General features: G+C 33.0%; 1 protein-coding gene and 2 long non-coding RNA genes across 4 annotated transcripts in view; 1 reads left to right on the forward strand and 2 right to left on the reverse strand.

The window, feature by feature from the left end:
- Positions 1 to 13,582, forward strand: part of LOC127710853 (uncharacterized) — a 243,599-nt gene extending 230,017 nt beyond the window's left edge. For both annotated transcript variants that reach the window (XR_007986365.1, XR_007986364.1), the window contains exons 2-3: positions 4,126 to 4,221; positions 13,236 to 13,582. This is a non-coding gene — a long non-coding RNA (uncharacterized LOC127710853). The remainder of the gene's footprint in view (positions 1 to 4,125; positions 4,222 to 13,235) is intronic.
- LOC127710545 (ruvB-like 1) overlaps positions 1,920 to 18,952 on the reverse strand; it is a 34,146-nt gene continuing 17,113 nt past the window's right edge. Inside the window, exons 5-10 of the mRNA XM_052216485.1 lie at positions 11,454 to 11,603; positions 10,774 to 10,837; positions 9,859 to 10,057; positions 7,085 to 7,187; positions 3,248 to 3,339; positions 1,920 to 2,572 (exon numbers count right to left, since the gene is read on the reverse strand). Of these exons, the coding sequence (XP_052072445.1) occupies positions 2,413 to 2,572; positions 3,248 to 3,339; positions 7,085 to 7,187; positions 9,859 to 10,057; positions 10,774 to 10,837; positions 11,454 to 11,603 (768 nt within the window). The 3' untranslated portion in view covers positions 1,920 to 2,412. The remainder of the gene's footprint in view (positions 2,573 to 3,247; positions 3,340 to 7,084; positions 7,188 to 9,858; positions 10,058 to 10,773; positions 10,838 to 11,453; positions 11,604 to 18,952) is intronic.
- Positions 12,633 to 18,275, reverse strand: LOC127710839 (uncharacterized). Its single transcript, XR_007986354.1, has 2 exons — positions 17,913 to 18,275; positions 12,633 to 12,886 (listed from the first exon to the last, which is right to left on the reverse strand). It is a non-coding gene; the product is annotated as an uncharacterized LOC127710839 (long non-coding RNA).

Consider the following 18,952-nt stretch of genomic DNA (forward strand, 5'->3'; position numbering starts at 1 on the left):
CGTCGGGAGGTTCACATGTATGAAAAAAGGAAAAAAAAATCCACCCCAATTTTTTTGAACCCCCTTATGATTCATCACCCCAAACTCAATCCCAGCTTTCCCTTTGTGGTATGGTACCTTGCAGTACAATTTCAGAGAGATCCATACACTTGAACACAAGTTATTGTCTGGAAACTAGAAAAATGCTTGTTTTTTGGCCCCAAATTCATAAACGTTTAGGGCAATTACCCACAAACTCAAACCCAGCTTTCCCTTTGTGATATGGAACATTGCAGTACAATTTCATAAAGATCCATACACTTACACACAAGTTATTGTCCTGAAACTAGAAAAATGCTTATTTTTTGCCCTTTTATGGCCCCTAATTACTAAAATTTTGAGGGAATTACCCCCAAATTCAATCCCAGTCTTCCCTTTGTGGTATGGTACCTTGCAGTACAATTTCAGAGAGACCCATACATTTGAACATTTGGAAACTAGAAAAATGCTTATTTTTGGCCCCTTTTTGGCCCCTTATTCCTAAACTTTTTGGGCAATTACCCCAAACTCAATTCCAGCTTTCCCTTTAAGATATGGAACCTTGTAGTACAATTTCATAAAGATCCATACACTTACACACAAGTTATTGTCATGAAACTAGAAAAATGCTTGTTTTTCGCCCCTTTTTGGCCCCTAATTCCTAAAATTTGGAGGCAATTACCCCCAAAATCAATCCCAGCCTTCCCTTTGTGATATGGAACCTTGTGATACAATGTCAGAGAGATCCATACACTTACACACAAGTTATTGTCATGAAACTAGAAAAATGCTTGTTTTTTGCCCCTTTTTGGCCCATAATTCCTAAAATTTGGAGGCAATTACCCCCAAAATCAATCCCAGCCTTCCCTTTGTGATATGGAACCTTGTGGTACAATGTCAGAGAGATCATACACTTACACACAAGTTATGTCTGGAAGTTACAAAAATGCTTATTTTTGGCCCCTAATTCCTTAACTGTGGGTACCATAACCCCCAAAATCAATCCCCACCTTCCTTTTGTGGTATTGAACCTTATGGTAAAATTTCATTGAGATCCATTCACTTAAACTAAAGTTAGAGTGCGAAAACTAATGTGTCTTCGGACGACGATGCCGGACGACGACGCCGCCAACGTCATACCAATATACGACCACAAATTTTTTTTTGCGGTCGTATAAAAATGACATACATAATCATGGCTAAAATTAATATTCCTTAATCAGCATTTTTAATAGTAACTTCTAAAAATAAATTGACAGCTAATCACCTCAAGACAATACAACATTTCTTTAAACATAATTTAAAAGCAGTGTAAGGGAGGTAATCCAAACATAACATTGTACTTTTAAGTAATTGTCCATTAACCAGGAAACCCTTGTTTTTCCCCCTTTTTTACCCATTATTCCTAAACGGTTTGAGCCATAACCCCTCAAAGTCAATTCTAACCATCCCTTTGTGGTATGGAAACTTGTGAAATAATTTCAGAGAGATCCATACACCTTTCCACAAGTTATTGTCTGGAAACTAGAAAAATGCTTATTTGGGCTCCTTTTTGGCCCCTAATTCCTAAATTGTTAGGACCATAACCCTCAAAATCAATCCCAACCTTCCTTTTGTAGTTATAAACCTTGTGTTTAAATTTCATAGATTTCTATTTACATATACTAAAGTTATTGTCCGGAAACCAAAAGTCTTCGGACGACAACGACGACATGATACTAATATACGACTGCAAAACTGTTGCGGTCGTATAAAAACCTTTCATACCCATTCATGTATGTAAATTTTGTTCCTCAGTCTCCTTTTGAGATAAAAATGTATTACATCTGTTTATGATGCAATTTAAGTTAAGAGGTTGTTCTCTTATATTATATATAGGCCAATATTAAATAAACAAGTGATTTCTTTTCATATTATTGGTCATGATAAATTTTTACAAAACAAATATAAAGACAAAAATAAATGACTATTTACAATGTCCATAACAATTTCAATAAAACAAGAACACATTGATCAGATCTTAATGTAAATGTTCTTAACCAACTTAAATCTAATGTAGTGAAAATACTCATTTTCCATGTTATCAATGATACATTGCACAAATATTTCATACATTTATTCAACACTTAGCTAACAAATTTCTATGCTGAACTGTTTAAAAATGAATAAAAAGATGAGTGTGTGATACAGCAACCCTAAAACACAATAAAACCAGAAAACATTTTTGAATCTTGCCTAATAAATTCACTTATATCAAATATGTCAAGTAAATACAAATATTCTGAAAACATTTTCAATTGTGGAGTTCTAAAGCTGCATCTCTATTTTGTTGATACTTTTACTTTGTATTAAATAATATCCAGATTTCATATTTATCCTGAAGTATTGTTTCATTTATTTCATATATTTGTCTTCTTGTTCTGCTAATATTTTGGCTGATGCCTTAGCATCATAGAAAAGTTTATTGATTTCTTCAATCTCCTCCTTTGAAATGGCATCTTTTCCATTGATTTTTGCTAAGAGATTTGATGGTGTCAGTAACTGCACTGAGTACCTATTAATAAAAATATTCATCAGTAAACTAATCATATTTAACTAAATGATCTTTATACTCTGTATTTTCGATATATATCTATTTATATATATATTGGTAAACCATACCAACATCTAAATTTAAAATTTGAAGGTGACCAGAGCAGCTTTACTATTCTATGTACAAAGTCTGGTTAACGTATGGGTAAAACCTCCAATGTGATATTTTTGTATATTAAAATTTTCAGTTGTTTCCCTTATCATATTCAGTGTGCACAATGTCAATATTTGTATTTTCCTATGTCTACATTCTTCTCATCTTCTTTAAAAATCACTTATGATGTCTTAGCAATGTTGATTTGATTTAAAGTTCCAAAATCACAGCAGTATGAACTTTTTATCTTTTTTGTGGCTAGTATTTTCAATATCAACATTTAGAAAACCTGATAAACTATATATATAAGAATGCTTTAACTTTCACCATTATACATTTTGTTTGATAAATATAACCTTTGATATCCTTCAAAGCTGTGATTTTGTTACCTCTATACTTTGGATTTTTTTCAGCTGAAGACAATTTTTCTTCAGATGATCAGTTCTATCACAAAGTAATTTTTTATGTATTAGACTGATTAATACAGGCTTTGAACTCTCTTCATAAAAGTATCCTAGTTGTATCAGTGCCAGTGTATCCTACCTTAATGTTGTCTGTACACCAATCTTTCCTAATGACAGGGCTGATTCTTCATCTAACGAAATGTTTTCTGTTGTTGCTCTGATCTTTAAGATCTACAAGACATGAACATATTTTTAATGGTTATAGTTGATTTTTTTTCTCTCAAAAAATTTGTGTACCATATGACCTCCTTTTTAACAAATTAAATAACAGTTAATACATATCTATTAATATACAAGTATTCTGCAAGTTATTATCTTCTACGAGATTCCCTTAACTATGTAAACCTATGTAAAGGTTTTTTTTTTTATTAATCTAAATGTTTTTGCTGTAGCAATATCAAAATAGGATGAACAAAAAATATCAAGTTTCACTTCAACCATATTCAAATGAAAGAATGTATGCACACAATTTGTATTGGTATGTTAAAAGTGAAAGTTATTAACGTTAGATGGGAGCTATGAGTCAGGGCTTCCAAATCAGTTGTGTTGTCCCGACTTGACCGTCAAATTATAATTTTGACTTGTTGTGTAGAACCTTAACCAGACATTTAACATGGGTTTGCCATTTTAACATAACTCGATCAGGAGTAAAAAATGAAGTTTATGCAATCCTTTTGATCTGACCTTTTTCTTAAACAGCCAGACATTTCCGGTCATAAAAGTGACATGATGAATAATTACTATCAAATCAAACCCTACTATAATACCCTCTAATTACAATCAAGGTTAAGCAACAGGTAAACTATTTCGTCCCAGACATTTGATCGGTCTATTTAAAGTTATTTTCATAAATTTCAGTGGTTTGCATCTATTTAAATCAGTCAAAAAGATTTAGATTATCAAAAATATATGTATAATAAAATGCTCCGCAGGGCGCAGCTTGATACAACCGCAGAGGTCGAACCCTGAACAGTTGGGGCAAGTATGGACACAACATTCAAGCTTGATACAGCTCTGAATTTGGATTGTGATTAAATATTTGACACAGCATAGGTTTCTGACACAGAATGAATGTGGTCTAAGAACTTAAAAATTTTCAATTGGACATTCACCTATTATGGTCCAATATCCAAAATCTAAATACATGGTTAGATTCAGCATATCAAAGAACCCTAAGAATTCAATTTTTGATGAAATCAAACAAAGTTTAATTTTGGACCCTTTTGACCTCAATGTGGACAAAGTTGATAACGGGGCCCAAAAATCAAAAATCTAAATACATGGTTAGATTCAGCATATCAAAGAACCCCATATATTCAATTTTTGTTGAAATCAAACAAAGTTTAATTTTGGACCCCGATTTGGACCAACTTGAAAACTGGGCCCATAATCAAAAATCTAAATACATGTTTAGATTCAGAATATCAAAGAACCCTAAAATTTCAATTTTTGTTAAAATCAAACTAAGTTTAATTTTGGACCCTTTGGACCTTAATGTAGACCAATTTGAAAACGGAACCAAAAATTAAGAATCTAAATACACGGTTAGATTCGGCATATCAAAGAACCCCAATAATTCAATTTTTGACGAAATCAAACAAAGTTAAATTTTGGACCCTTTGGACCTCAATGTGGACCAATTTAAAAACGGGGCCCAAAATCCAAAAACTTAATACACGGTTAGATTCAGCATATTAAAGAACCCCAAGAATTCAAGAATAAAACCCCATTGAAATTGATCAAGTTATAAGCAATTTATACGAAGTATCTTCTTTTGCACAATACTGTGCAATTGAATATTTCTTGCTATTGCGCAATACTGTACAATTGACAATTTCTTGCTATTGTGCAATATTGTGCTATTGGATATTTCTTGCTATTGCGCAATACTGTGCAATTGAAGATTTCTTGCTATTGCGCAATACTGTGCAATTGAAGATTTCTTGCTATTGTGCAATACTGTGCAATTGAAAATTTCTTGCTATTGCACAATACTTATTATATAATAACTTACACATCCTGTTTGGTGTGTATCTCCTACCATATCATTATTATTTGCTTTTAAATATAAATCAGTAATAACCAACTTAAAATGGAAAATTTTAAAAGAAAAAAAAGAAGGAAAAACAGAAAAAAAAAAGAAAGAAAAAAAAATCCCCCCCCCCCCAAATTTTTTGAACCCCCTTATGATTCATCACCCCCAAACTCAATCCCAGCCTTCCCTTTGTGGTATGGTACCTTGCAGTACAATTTCAGAGAGATCCATACACTTGAAGACAAGTTATTGTCTGGAAACTAGAAAAATGCTTATTTTTGGCCCCTTTTTGGCCCCCAATTCCTAAACGTTTCGGGCAATTACCCCCAAACTCAATTCCAGCTTTCCCTTTGTGATATGGAACCTTGTAGTACAATTTCAGAAATATCCAAACACTTACACACAAGTTATTGTCATGAAACTAGGAAAATGCTTGTTTTTTGCCCCTTTTTTGGCCCCTAATTCCTAAAATTTTGAGACAATTACCCCCAAAATCAATCCCAGCATTCTTTTTGTGATATGGAACCTTGTGGTACAATGTCAGAGATATCCATACACTAACACACAAGTTACGTCTGGAAGTTACAAAAATACTTATTTTTGGCCCCTTTTTGGCCCCTAATTCCTTTACTGTTGGTACCATAACCCCCAAAATCAATCCCAACCTTCCTTTTGTGGTATTGAACCTTGTGGTAAAATTTCATAGAGATCCATTCACTTAAACTAAAGTTAGAGTGCGAAAACCAATGTGTCTTCGGACGACGCCGGATTGACGCCAGATGACGACGACGACGACGACGACGCCAACGTCATACCAATATACGACCAAAAAATTTTTAATTTTTGCGGTCGTATAAAAATATGATTTGATGAAAAATTTGAAAAGGCAGTAATAAAGGTTTTCAGCAAAAAACCGTTGGACTAGTTCATGTGTGCGCATGTGCACACCGCAGGCGAGAGATTTAATTAGGCATCCAAATTTTTCAAAAATGCTAAAATTATCATTGATACCTTTATCTGAAATTCATTTAGAGTATTTTCTTGAAGAAATAATGTGGAAAGAGCTACTAAAACTCAATCGTGCTTCACAAACGTACATGGATTTTACGTATCCGTCTCTAGTCCGTGTTTTACCATTGTCAAGTCAACATCCAGTATTAAGAAAATGTACATTTTAAAAACAAAACGAAAGTTTTTATCAACATAATTATGGACAAATAAAGATTCTAAGGCAGATATTAGTACGCTAATGTTCCACACTTCGATTGATGCACTGTCAATTTAACAGTTTACGTCAGAACATCAAATTTATATCAAAATTCAAGTTTAATATTGTTTTTATGTCAATCATTGTTTATATGATGCCCAATTGATTACAATGATTGCCTTTTGTTACTAAGTCTTAAGAGATTAAAATTGGAATAAGACAAAAAGAGTCCGGCTGGCTCAAATATTTTTTTGGAAGCCCTGCTATGAGTAGGAGTAAACACAATGTGGAAAAAAACTATTTACAAGTTAAGTTCTGTAATTCAGGAACAAATAAATTGAAAAATTGGAAAGCCATTTTCATCAATTGTTCCAATGATTATATAAAAGTCATTTAAGATTCTATAATATCAAACTGGATTCATTATATCTTTGGTGAAAATAAAAAAAAGACAAGGGGACTGATGGAATGATTAACAATGGTCAAAATATAAAAGCAAGATGAATTTCTGCAAATAAAAAAAAAATTTTTTTGTAAAGTTCAATCACATTCTTATCTATTTTAAATGGACAAACTTTTGTGTAAATTTTCTTGACAAAATACAGTCCCAAAAAGATCAACATGTTTTCTCTTGGAGAATGGCATATATACATCTATACAAGTTCAAAACTAACCTGGACCATTTCTTCCTCTGAGTAAGGTAATGTTCTAATAATCATCACTCTGTCCAATAAATCAAGAGGAATTCCATGAGGTGCAACAATATCTTCAGTTCCTCTGTAAATATAAGTAATTATAATAAGTCTCGAGATATTCTGATTAATATATCCCTTCATGAAGAACAAAAGGTCTTAACAATTTGTTAACATTTTCTGTCATTTGTATTTTAGAGAGTCAAGTTTTAAGCTAAAAAAAAGTTGTTTTTAACTTTATAATAAAATGCTCCGCTGGGCGCAGCTTGATACTACCGCAGAGGTCGAACCCTTAACAGTTAGGGCAAATATGGACACAACATTCAAGCTTGATACAGCACTGAATTTGGATTGTGATTAAATATTTGACACAGCATAGGTTTCTGACACAGAATGAATGTGGTCTAAGAACTTAAAAAATTTTAATTTACCTATTCAAACCATATCATTATTATTTGCTTTTATATATAAATCAGAAATAACCCATTTATAAAATGGTAAATTTTAAAGGAAAAAAAAAATCCCTCCCTTTAATTTTTTGAACCCCCTTATGATTCATCACCCCCAAACTCAATCCCAGCCTTCCCTTTGTGGTATGGTACCTTGCAGTACAATTTCAGAGAGATCAATACACTTGAACACAAATTATTGTCTGGAAACTAGAAAAATGCTTGTTTTTAGGCCCCTTTTTGGCCCCAAATTCCTAAACGTTTAGGGCAATTACCCCCAAACTCAAACCCAGCTTTCCTCTTGTGATACGGAACCTTGTAGTACAATTTCATAAAGATCCATACACTTACACACAAGTTATTGTCCTGAAACTAGAAAAATGCTTGTTTTTTGCCTCTTTTTGGCCCCTAATTCCTAAAATTTTGAGGCAATTCTCCCCAAAATCAATCCCAGCCTTCCCTTTGTGGTATGGTACCTTGCAGTACAATTTCAGAGAGATCCATACACTTGAACACAGGTTATTGTCTGGAAACTAGAAAAATGCTTATTTTTGGCCCCTTTTTTGCCCCTTATTCCTAAATGTTTTGGGCAATTACCCCAAAATCATTTCCAGCTTTCCCTTTGTGATATGGAACCTTGTAGTACAATTTCATAAAGATCCATACACTTACACACAAGTTATTGTCATGAAACTAGAAAAATGCTTGTTTTTTGCCTCTTTTTGGCCCCTAATTCCTAAAATTTGGAGGCAATTACCCCCAAAATCAATCCCAGCATTTCCTTTGTGATATGGAACCTTGTGGTACAATGTCAGAGAGATCCATACACTTACACACAAGTTATTGTCATGAAATTAGAAAAATGCTCTTTTTTTGCTCCTTTTTGGCCCCTAATTCTAAAATTTGGAAGCAATTACCCCCAAAATTAATCCCAGCATTCCCTTTGTGATATGGAACCTTGTGGTACAATGTCAGAGAGATCCATACACTAACAAACAAGTTATGTCTGGAAGTTACAAAAATGCTTATTTTTTGCCCCTTTTTGGCCCCTAATTCCTTAACTGTTGGTACCATAACCCCGAAAATCATTCCCCACCTTCCTTTTGTGGTATTGAACCTTATTGTAAAATTTCATAGAGATCCATTCACTTAAACTATAGTTAGAGTGTGAAAACCAATGTGTCTTCGGACAAAGACGATGCCGGACGACGCCAACGTCATACCAATATACGACCGCAAAATTTTTTTGCGGCCGTATAAAAATTGATCAGAAGCTACATCCGGTTTACTCAAAGTTACTGTTGGTGCCCAATCATGGGGTTCTTCATACTCATTCAAAAAATATATGGCTTGTATATACTTTTGTCTGAAATAAGGGAGATAATTTGCTTCTTCCAGTCTAGAAAATGTCACTTCCAATTTCATATGATAGCTTTATTCACACTGCTTCCAAAAATATATAGTTTCTATATATAATTTTGCATGAAATAAAGGAGATAATTTGGTACTTCCAGTCTCTAATGATAGCTTTATTCTTACTACTACTAGGGGGGGGGGGGGTTAACAATCTTGACTACCCATCCAAAAATATATGGTTTCTATATACTTTTGCCTCAAATAAGGCAGATAATGAGCTACTTCAGGTTTATGGAAGGTCACTTCCGCTCTCTAATGGTAGTTTTATATGTCTTTAGAAATAATATATGTTTTTTAGGTACTTTTCAATGAAAAAAGTACAAAAATTGCTACTTCCAGTTTACTCAAGGTCACTTCAGGTTAACATCTTTCAAAGTCATATGTCACCAAACATTTGCAAAAGACCCAGTGGTTTTATCATGTACAATATTGAAGTAATAATCAATTAACCTTAAATTTCAACATATCAGGGGCAATTACTCCAATAAGATATCATCAGATTGCTTCGAACTGAACGTAGCATATATTCGTCTCGACAACCCAAATATTTATCCCCAGTTATTTCATAGGCAGCTTTAAAAGTATGAGATAAGATGCACACACAAGCAAAGGGAAAAATTGAAGAAGAAAAAAAAATAACCAGAACAAATACAATAGGTCTTTCCACAGAAAAATGGAAAGACCTAAAAATATACTACACAAATAAAAGCATTTTCACTGTACAAGAATTTTGATACATGTTCATCAAACAGTCTGTAATATATACCACACTATTCTTTGAGTAGCAATAAAAGCATTTACTTGTTATTGAATCAGCAATTTCTTCAGAAATTTATAAATTTGTGGACTTTTCTTTTTCTTCATTTCTAGTACAATATAACAATTACTGACCTAATTGTACATTTCCCTCGGTTTGTTGCAAATATAACAATTGGTGCTATCGTTGATTCTAAAGCTCTGTGAAGGTAGGTAAAACATTCTATATCTAACATGTGTACTTCGTCTATAAATAATACTCCTGGCACAAGTTCAGCTATACCCTGGTCTATATATTTGTTTACTACTTTATTGATTTCTTTTCTCAACTTATCTGTAAAAAAAAATAGTGTTTGTCAATTTAGCTGAGAGGAAGACATTTTATGGCTGTGATGAAATTTATACAAAGACAATAGGAAGATATGAGTCTTCAAAGGAAGACACATGACACTAGTTGTAGCTTTTCATATATTGGCACCAATGAGACTAATAACAAAGCACAAGACCTCAACAATCGATGAGAAAAGAAGTAATGAGTGGAATACTGCATTTTGAGAGGAAGTGCCCACAGAAGTTTGGATCCCATGGAAAAACATTGTTTTTTGTTTACTTGACCAACACAAAAAATCTAATTATAGATTTCAGGTAGATAGGATACTGCAATTAAAAGGTTTTTTTGTATCGTACAATTGGTTTTGTATCATGTGCACAGAATGATCCTTTGTGAGTGTCATTAAAAGAAATCAACCCTTGCTTAGAAGTATATAATGGGCACATTCATTCCATTATGATCAAAATTACAAATTTTCATATCTTTTGTTAACTCAATTTGGTCCTCGAATCAAAAGAAGCAATCCTTTCACTCTGACATATTTGCTTGACATTTTCATTTTTGGATCATGCTCTTTCCCATATAATGATCTGCAAGATGAGTTTTCAAGTGCAGTTGCAGGAGCCCATGACTTCCTCGAGTCTAAATGTTTTCAGAAAGAATGTACCGTACCACTACATTTATGAAAACAAAAATCAGTGATAAATAACAAATATTACCTGTAATTTCTGTTTTCTTTGGTTTCATTAACTGGCCCATCATCGACATAATATCTTGTCCTCCCTGCATTAAAACAAAGTACAGCCTATAACTGATTGGTTGTTGTTTGTGTAGTCTTCAGTTGCAAATATTTTATGCATAAGTACTGTTTTACAGAATTTTATTGTGAATCTTATCAATGATTATCTGTTAAACTTGACACTAAATTTGATTTTCTTTTCCTATAATTCACTGGAGTCTGCCTTCAAGCTAGGAAATCACCCGCATAAAAGGTATTGTTAAACATCAAATCTATAAAACAGGGTTGTAATCTGTTTTAGACATTTGCTCATCATGTGAAAAAAACTTTCTTTCCTGTGATACCTTTTAAATATGATAACTCTAAATATATTATATATTTCATTATATATTTCATGAAATTTTAGTTGTGACATTTGTATATGCTCTTTGCCAAATTTTCAACAAAACAGCTAGCACTTTATGGATTGCCATAAAAAAGGAAATCAATCTTCTCCTGACATTAACTGTTTTATACAATGAAATGCAATATCTAATTGTTTAACTGCTGTTTTTAAAATTTTGGACACAAAATGGTAGATAATGATCCCCAAATGTTGACTGTTGGGAAGTTAACATATTTAAAACAAACTTTATACTATACAATCTCCATGGACATTACCTGTGGTCTAGCATTAGCTATGTCTAAATCATGGAGTGTAACATCTTGTATGACTTCTTTCTTTTTGTGAACATCACCTTTAGGAAGAGGTACATATTCCTCAGCTTCTAAATCAAACTCTGTGGCATAGGAATCTGATCTTCCTTGTCTCTGAAATAATTCAAATAAGGAATTCAATAGAGACATAAGAATTTGATGTAGGGTAAGAGTAAAGACACAGATTTTATAGATTCTATTTTGGTTATCTTGTGTTGTTCTGTTGTATTAATGAATTTACCCATGCATCTCATCTTTCCCATGTAATAAGATCATTTCATCTGCAATTGTAAAACATGATCGACTTCATCTTTTTTTATTTTACCCAAGATAAAAATATAAAATTAAACATCACATAAATACAAGATTACATAGAAAACTTGATTAAAATGCTCCGCTGGGCGCAGCTTGATACGACCGCAGAGGTCGAACCCTGAACAGTTGGGGGCAAGTATGGACACAACATTCAAGCTTGATACACACTGAATTTGGATTGTGATTAAATATTTGACACAGCATAGGTTTCTGACACAGAATGAATGTGGTCTAAGAACTTAAAAAATTTTAATTGACCTATTCAAACCATATCATTATTATTTGCTTTTACATATAAATCAGAAATAACCAATTTAAAATGGAAAATTTTAAAGAAAATAAAAGGGAAAAAAAAATCCCTCCCCCCAAATTTTTTGAACCCCCTTATGATTCATCACCCCCAAACTCAATCTAAGCCTTCCCTTAATGGTATGGTACCTTGCAGTACAATTTCAGAGAGATCCATACACTTGAACACAAGTTATTATCTGGAAACTAGAAAAATGCTTGTTTTTAGGCCCCTTTTTGGCCCCAAATTCCTAAACGTTTAGGGCAATTACCTCCAAACTCAAACCCAGCTTTCCCTTTGCGATATGGAACCTTGTAGTACAATTTCATAAAGATCCATACACTCACGCACCAGTTATTGTTCTGAAACTAGAAAATGCTTGTTTTTGCCCCTTTTTTTGCCCCTAATTCCTAAAATTTTGAGGCAATTCCCCCCAAAATCAATCCCAGCCTTCCCTTCGTGGTATGGTACCTTGTAGTACAATTTCAGAGAGATCCATACACTTGAACACAAGTTATTTTCTGGAAACTAGAAAAGTGCTTATTTTTGGCCCCTTTTGGCCCCTTATTCCTAAACGTTTTGGGCAATTACCCCCAAACTCAATTCCAGCTTTCCCTTTGTGATATGGAACCTTGTAGTACAATTTCAGAAAGATCCATAAACTTACACACAAGTTATTGTCATGAAACTAGAAAAATGCTTGTTTTTTTCCCCTTTTTTGGCCCCTAATTCCTAAAATTTTGAGGCAATTATCCCCAAAATCAATCCCAGCATTCCCTTTGTGATATGGAACCTTGTAGTACAATTTCAGAAAGATCCATAAACTTACATACAAGTTATTCTCATGAAACTAGAAAAATGCTTGTTTTTTGCCCCCTAATTCCTAAAATTTTGAGGCAATTACCCCCAAAATCAATCCCAGCATTCCCTTTGTGATATGGAACCCTGTGGTACAATGTCAGAGAGATCCATAAACTAACACACAAGTTATGTCTGGAAGTTACAATAAAATGCTTCGCTGGGCGCAGCTTGATACGACCGCAGAGGTCGAACCCTGAACAGTTGGGACAAATATGGACACAACATTCAAGCTTGATACAGCTCTGAATTTGGATTGTGATTAAATATTTGAAACAGCATAGGTTTCTGACACAGAAAGAATGTGGTCTAAGAACTTCAATTTTTTTAATTTACCTATTATGGTCCAATGTCCAAAATCAAAATACATGGCTAGATTCAGCATATCAAAGAACCCCATATATTCAATTTTTGTTGAAATCAAACAAAGTTTAATTTTGGACCCCAACTTTGACAAACTTGAAAACTGGTTCCATAATCAAAAATCTAAACACATGTTTAGATTCAGCATATCAAAGAACCCCAAGAATTCAATTTTTGTTAAAATCAAACTAAGTTTAATTTTGGACCCTTTGGACCTTAATGTAGACCAATTTAAAAAACGGGACACAAAATTAAAAATCTAAAAACACGGTTAAATTTTGCCTAACAAAGAACCCCAATAATTCAATTTTTGATGAAAACAAAATAAGGTTTAATTTTGGACCCTTTTGACCTCAATATGAACCAATTTGATAGCGGGCCCTCAAATAAAAAATCTAAATACGTGGTAAGATTCAGCATATCAAAGAACCCCATATATTCAATTTTTGTTGAAATCAAACAAAGTTTAATTTTGGACCCCAATTTGGACCAACTTGAAAACTGGGCCAAAAATCTAAATACATGTTTAGATTCAGCATATCAAAGAACCCCATATATTCAATTTTTGTTGAAATCAAACAAAGTTTAATTTAGGACCCCAACTTGAAAACTGGTCCCATAATCAAAAATCTAAACACATGTTTAGATTCAGCATATCAAAGTCATTCAAAGAACCCCAAAAATTCAATTTTTATTAAAATCAAACTAAGTTTAATTTTGGACCCTTTGGACCTTAATGTAGACCAATTTGAAAACGGTACCAAAAATTAAGAATCTAAATACACGGTTAGATTCGGCATATCAAAGAACCCCAATAATTCAATTTTTGATGAAATTAAACAAAGTTTAATTTTGGACCCTTTGGACCTCAATGTGGACCAATTTAAAAACGGGGCCCAAAATCCAAAAACTAAATACACAGTTAGATTCAGCATATCAAAGAACCCCAAAAATTCAATTTTTATTAAAATCAAACTTAGTTTAATTTTGGACCCTTTGGACCTTAATGTAGACCAATTTAAAAAACGGGACCCAAAATTAAAAATCTAAATACACGGTTAGATTTGGCATATCAAAGAACCCCAATAATTCAATTTTTGATGAAATCAAACAAAGTTTAATTTTGGACCCTTTTGACCTCAATATGAACCAATTTGATAGCGGGCCCACAAATAAAAAATCTAAATACATGGTAAGATTCAGCATATCAAAGAACCCCATATATTCAATTTTTGTTGAAATCAAACAAAGTTTAATTTTGGACCCTAATTTGGACCAACTTGAAAACTGGGCCAAAAATCTAAATACATGTTTAGATTCAGCATATCAAAGAACCCCATATATTCAATTTTTGTTGAAATCAAACAAAGTTCAATTTGGACCAACTTGAAAACTGGGCCAAAAATCAAAAATCTAAATACATGTTTAGATTCAGCATATCAAAGAACCCCATATATTCAATTTTTGTTGAAATCAAACAAAGTTCAATTTTGGACCCCAATTTGGACCAACTTGAAAACTGGGCCCATAATCAAAAATCTAAACACATGTTTAGATTCAGCATATCAAAGAACCCCAAGAATTCAATTTTTGTTAAAATCAAACTAAGTTTAATTTTGGACCCTTTTGACCTCAATATGAACCAATTTGATAGCAGGGTCCACAAATAAAAAATCTAAATACATGGTTAGATTCAGCATATCAAAGAACCCCATATATTCAATTTTTGTTGAAATCAAACAAAGTTTAATTTTGGACCCCAATTTGGACCAAATTGAAAACTGGGCCAAAAATCAAAAATCTAAATACATGTTTAGATTCAGCATATCAAAGAACCCCATATATTCAATTTTTTTTAAAATCAAACAAAGTTTAATTTTGGACCCTTTGGACCTTAATGTAGACCAATTTAAACTAGAGGCTCTCAAGAGCCTGTGTCGCTCACCTGTATTTACTGATGCTTTGGAAATCATGTAAAATAAGGTTAAAATCATAATTAATAGTATTAGATATTAGATATTATAATGATATCTAAGATAATAACAAATAAAATGCTTCGCTGGGCGCAGCTTGATACGACCGCAGAGGTCGAACCCTGAACAGTTGGGTCAAGTATGGACACAACATTCAAGCTTGATACAGCTCTGAATTTGGATTGTGATTAAATATTTGACACAGCATAGGTTTCTGACACAGAAAGAATGTGGTCTAAGAACTTCAATTTTTTTAATTTACCTATTATGGTCCAATGTCCAAAATCAAAATACATGGTTAGAGTCAGCATATCAAAGAACCCCATATATTCAATTTTTGTTGAAATCAAACAAAGTTTAATTTTGGACCCCAACTTGGACAAACTTGAAAACTGGTCCCATAATCAAAAATCTAAACACATGTTTAGATTCAGCATATCAAAGTACCCCAAGAATTCAATTTTTGTTAAAATCAAACTAAGTTTAATTTTGGACCCTTTGGACCTTAATGTAGACCAATTTAAAAAACGGGACCCAAAATTAAAAATCTAAAAACACGGTTAGATTTGGCATATCAAAGAACCCCAATAATTCAATTTTTGATGAAATCAAACAAAGTTTAATTTTGGACCCTTTTGACCTCAATATGAACCAATTTGATAGCAGGCCCACAAAATAAAAAATCTAAATACATGGTAAGATTCAGCATATCAAAGAACCCCATATATTCAATTTTTGTTGAAATCAAACAAAGTTTAATTTTGGACCCCAATTTGGACCAACTTGAAAACTGGGCCAAAAATCTAAAATCTAAATACATGTTTAGATTCAGCATATCAAAGAACCCCATATATTCAATTTTTGTTGAAATCAAACAAAGTTTAATTTTGGACCCCAACTTGGACCAACTTGAAAACTGGTCCCACAATCAAAAATCTAAACACATGTTTAGATTCAGCATATCAAAGAACCCAAAAATTCAATTTTTATTAAAATCAAACTAAGTTTAATTTTGGACCCTTTGGACCTTAATGTAGACCAATTTAAAAAACGGGACCCAAAATTAAAAATCTAAAAACACGGTTAGATTTGGCATATCAAAGAACCCCAATAATTCAATTTTTGATGAAATCAAACAAAGTTTAATTTTGGACCCTTTTGACCTCAATATGAACCAATTTGATAGCGGGTCCACAAATAAAAAATCTAAATACATGGTTAGATTCAGCATATCAAAGAACCCCAAGAATTCAATTTTTGATGAAATCAAACAAAGTTTAATTTTGGACCCTTTTGACCTCAATGTGGACAAAGTTGATAACGGGGCCCAAAAATCAAAAATCTAAATACATGGTTAGATTCAGCATATCAAAGAACCCCATATATTCAATTTTTGTTGAAATCAAACAAAGTTTAATTTTGGACCCCGATTTGGACCAACTTGAAAACTGGGCCCATAATCAAAAATCTAAATACATGTTTAGATTCAGCATATCAAAGTACCCTAAAAATTCAATTTTTGTTAAAATCAAACTAAGTTTAATTTTGGACCCTTTTGACCTTAATGTAGACCAATTTGAAAACGGAACCAAAAATTAAGAATCTAAATACACGGTTAGATTCGGCATATCAAAGAACCCCAATAATTCAATTTTTGATGAAATCAAACAAAGTTTAATTTTGGACCCTTTGGACCTCAATGTGGACCAATTTAAAAACGGGGCCCAAAATCCAAAACCTTAATACACGGTTAGATTCAGCATATTAAAGAACACCAAGAATTCAAGAATAAAACCCCATTGAAATTGATCAAGAAATAAGCAATTTATACGAAGTATCTTCTTTTGCACAATACTGTGCAATTGAATATTTCTTGCTATTGTGCAATACTGTACAATTGACAATTTCTTGCTATTGCGCAATATTGTGCTATTGGATATTTCTTGCTATTGCGCAATACTGTGCAATTGAAGATTTCTTGCTATTGCGCAATACTGTGCAATTGAAGATTTCTTGCAATTGTGCAATACTGTGCAATTGAAAATTTCTTGCTATTGCACAATACTTATTATATAATAATTTACACATCCTGTTTGGTGTGTATCTCCTACCATATCATTATTATTTGCTTTTAAATATTAATCAGAAATAACCAACTTAAAATGGAAAATTTTAAAAGGAAAAAAAAAGGAAAAAAAGAAAAAAAAAGAAAAAAAAAAATCCCCCCCCCCAAATTTTTTGAACCCCCTTATGATTCATCACCCCCAAACTCAATCCCAGCCTTCCCTTTGTGGTATGGTACCTTGCAGTACAATTTCAGAGAGATCCATACACTTGAACACAAGTTATTGTCTGGAAACTAGAAAAATGCTTATTTTTGGCCCCTTTTTGGCCCCCAATTCCTAAACGTTTCTGACAATTACCCCCAAACTCAATTCCAGCTTTCCCTTTGTGATATGGAACCTTGTAGTACAATTTCAGAAATATCCAAACACTTACACACAAGTTATTGTCATGAAACTAGAAAAATGCTTGTTTTTTGCCCCTTTTTTGGCCCCTAATTCCTAAAATTTTGAGGCAATTACCCCCAAAATCAATTACAGCCTTCCCTTTGTGATATGGAACCTTGTGGTACAATGTCAGAGAGATCCATACACTTACACACAAGTTATTGTCTGGAAGTTACAAAAATGCTTATATTTGGCCCCTTTTTGGCCCCTAATTCCTTAGCTGTTGGTACCACAACCCCCAAAATCAATCCCCACCTTCCTTTCTTGGTATTGAACCTTATGGTAAAATTTCATGGAGATCCATTCACTTAAACTAAAGTTAGAGTGCGAAAACCAATGTGTCTTCGGACGACGCCGGACGACGACGACGACGACGACGACAACGACGACGCCAACGTCATACCAATATACGACCAAAAAATTTTCAATTTTTGCGGTCGTATAAAAACTGCAAAATTTTTGTAAAATTACTAACTCAGGGGCAGCGCCCAACAACGGGTCGTCGGATTTGTCTGAAAATTTCAGGGCAGATAAATCTAAATCTGATGAACATTTTTGCCAGATTTGCTCTAAATGCTTTAGTTTCAGAGATATAAACCAATAAACTGCTTCGCTGAGCGCAGCTGGATACGCCCGCAGAGGTCCAACCCTGAACAGTTGGGGCAAAAATGGACACAATATTCAAGCTTGATACAGGTCTGAATTTGGATTGCAATTATATATTTGATATATTGTAGGTTTCTGAATAAATGTAGTCAAAGAACTTGAAATTGGTTATATGAAAGATTTCTTGCTGTTGTGCAATACACTGTGCTGTTGCGCAATACTTAGTAAATCTGTTGTCAGACTATAAACAAATAAAATCTTATAACTCGGAAACGTAAAATCGAAAATTTATAGAAATCAAAAGGGAGCTTACAAAAATAGATATAAACAATTTACCAAAGTTTCATAAAAAATGCTGAAAGCATTTATGAGTTTTTGTCCGAAAACTGGAAAATCCCCATTTTGTAATGAATAAAACCCAATAAATCGGAAACGTATAGTCTGAAATTTATAAAAATCAAAAGGGAGCTCATGTCAATAGAAATAAACAATTCACCAAAGTTTCATGTAAATTGGTGAAATTTTTTTTGAGTTATTGTCCAAAAACTG

Source organism: Mytilus californianus, unplaced genomic scaffold (assembly GCF_021869535.1).
Source record: "Mytilus californianus isolate M0D057914Y unplaced genomic scaffold, xbMytCali1.0.p SCAF_1, whole genome shotgun sequence".
Lineage (NCBI taxonomy): Eukaryota > Metazoa > Mollusca > Bivalvia > Mytilida > Mytilidae > Mytilus > Mytilus californianus.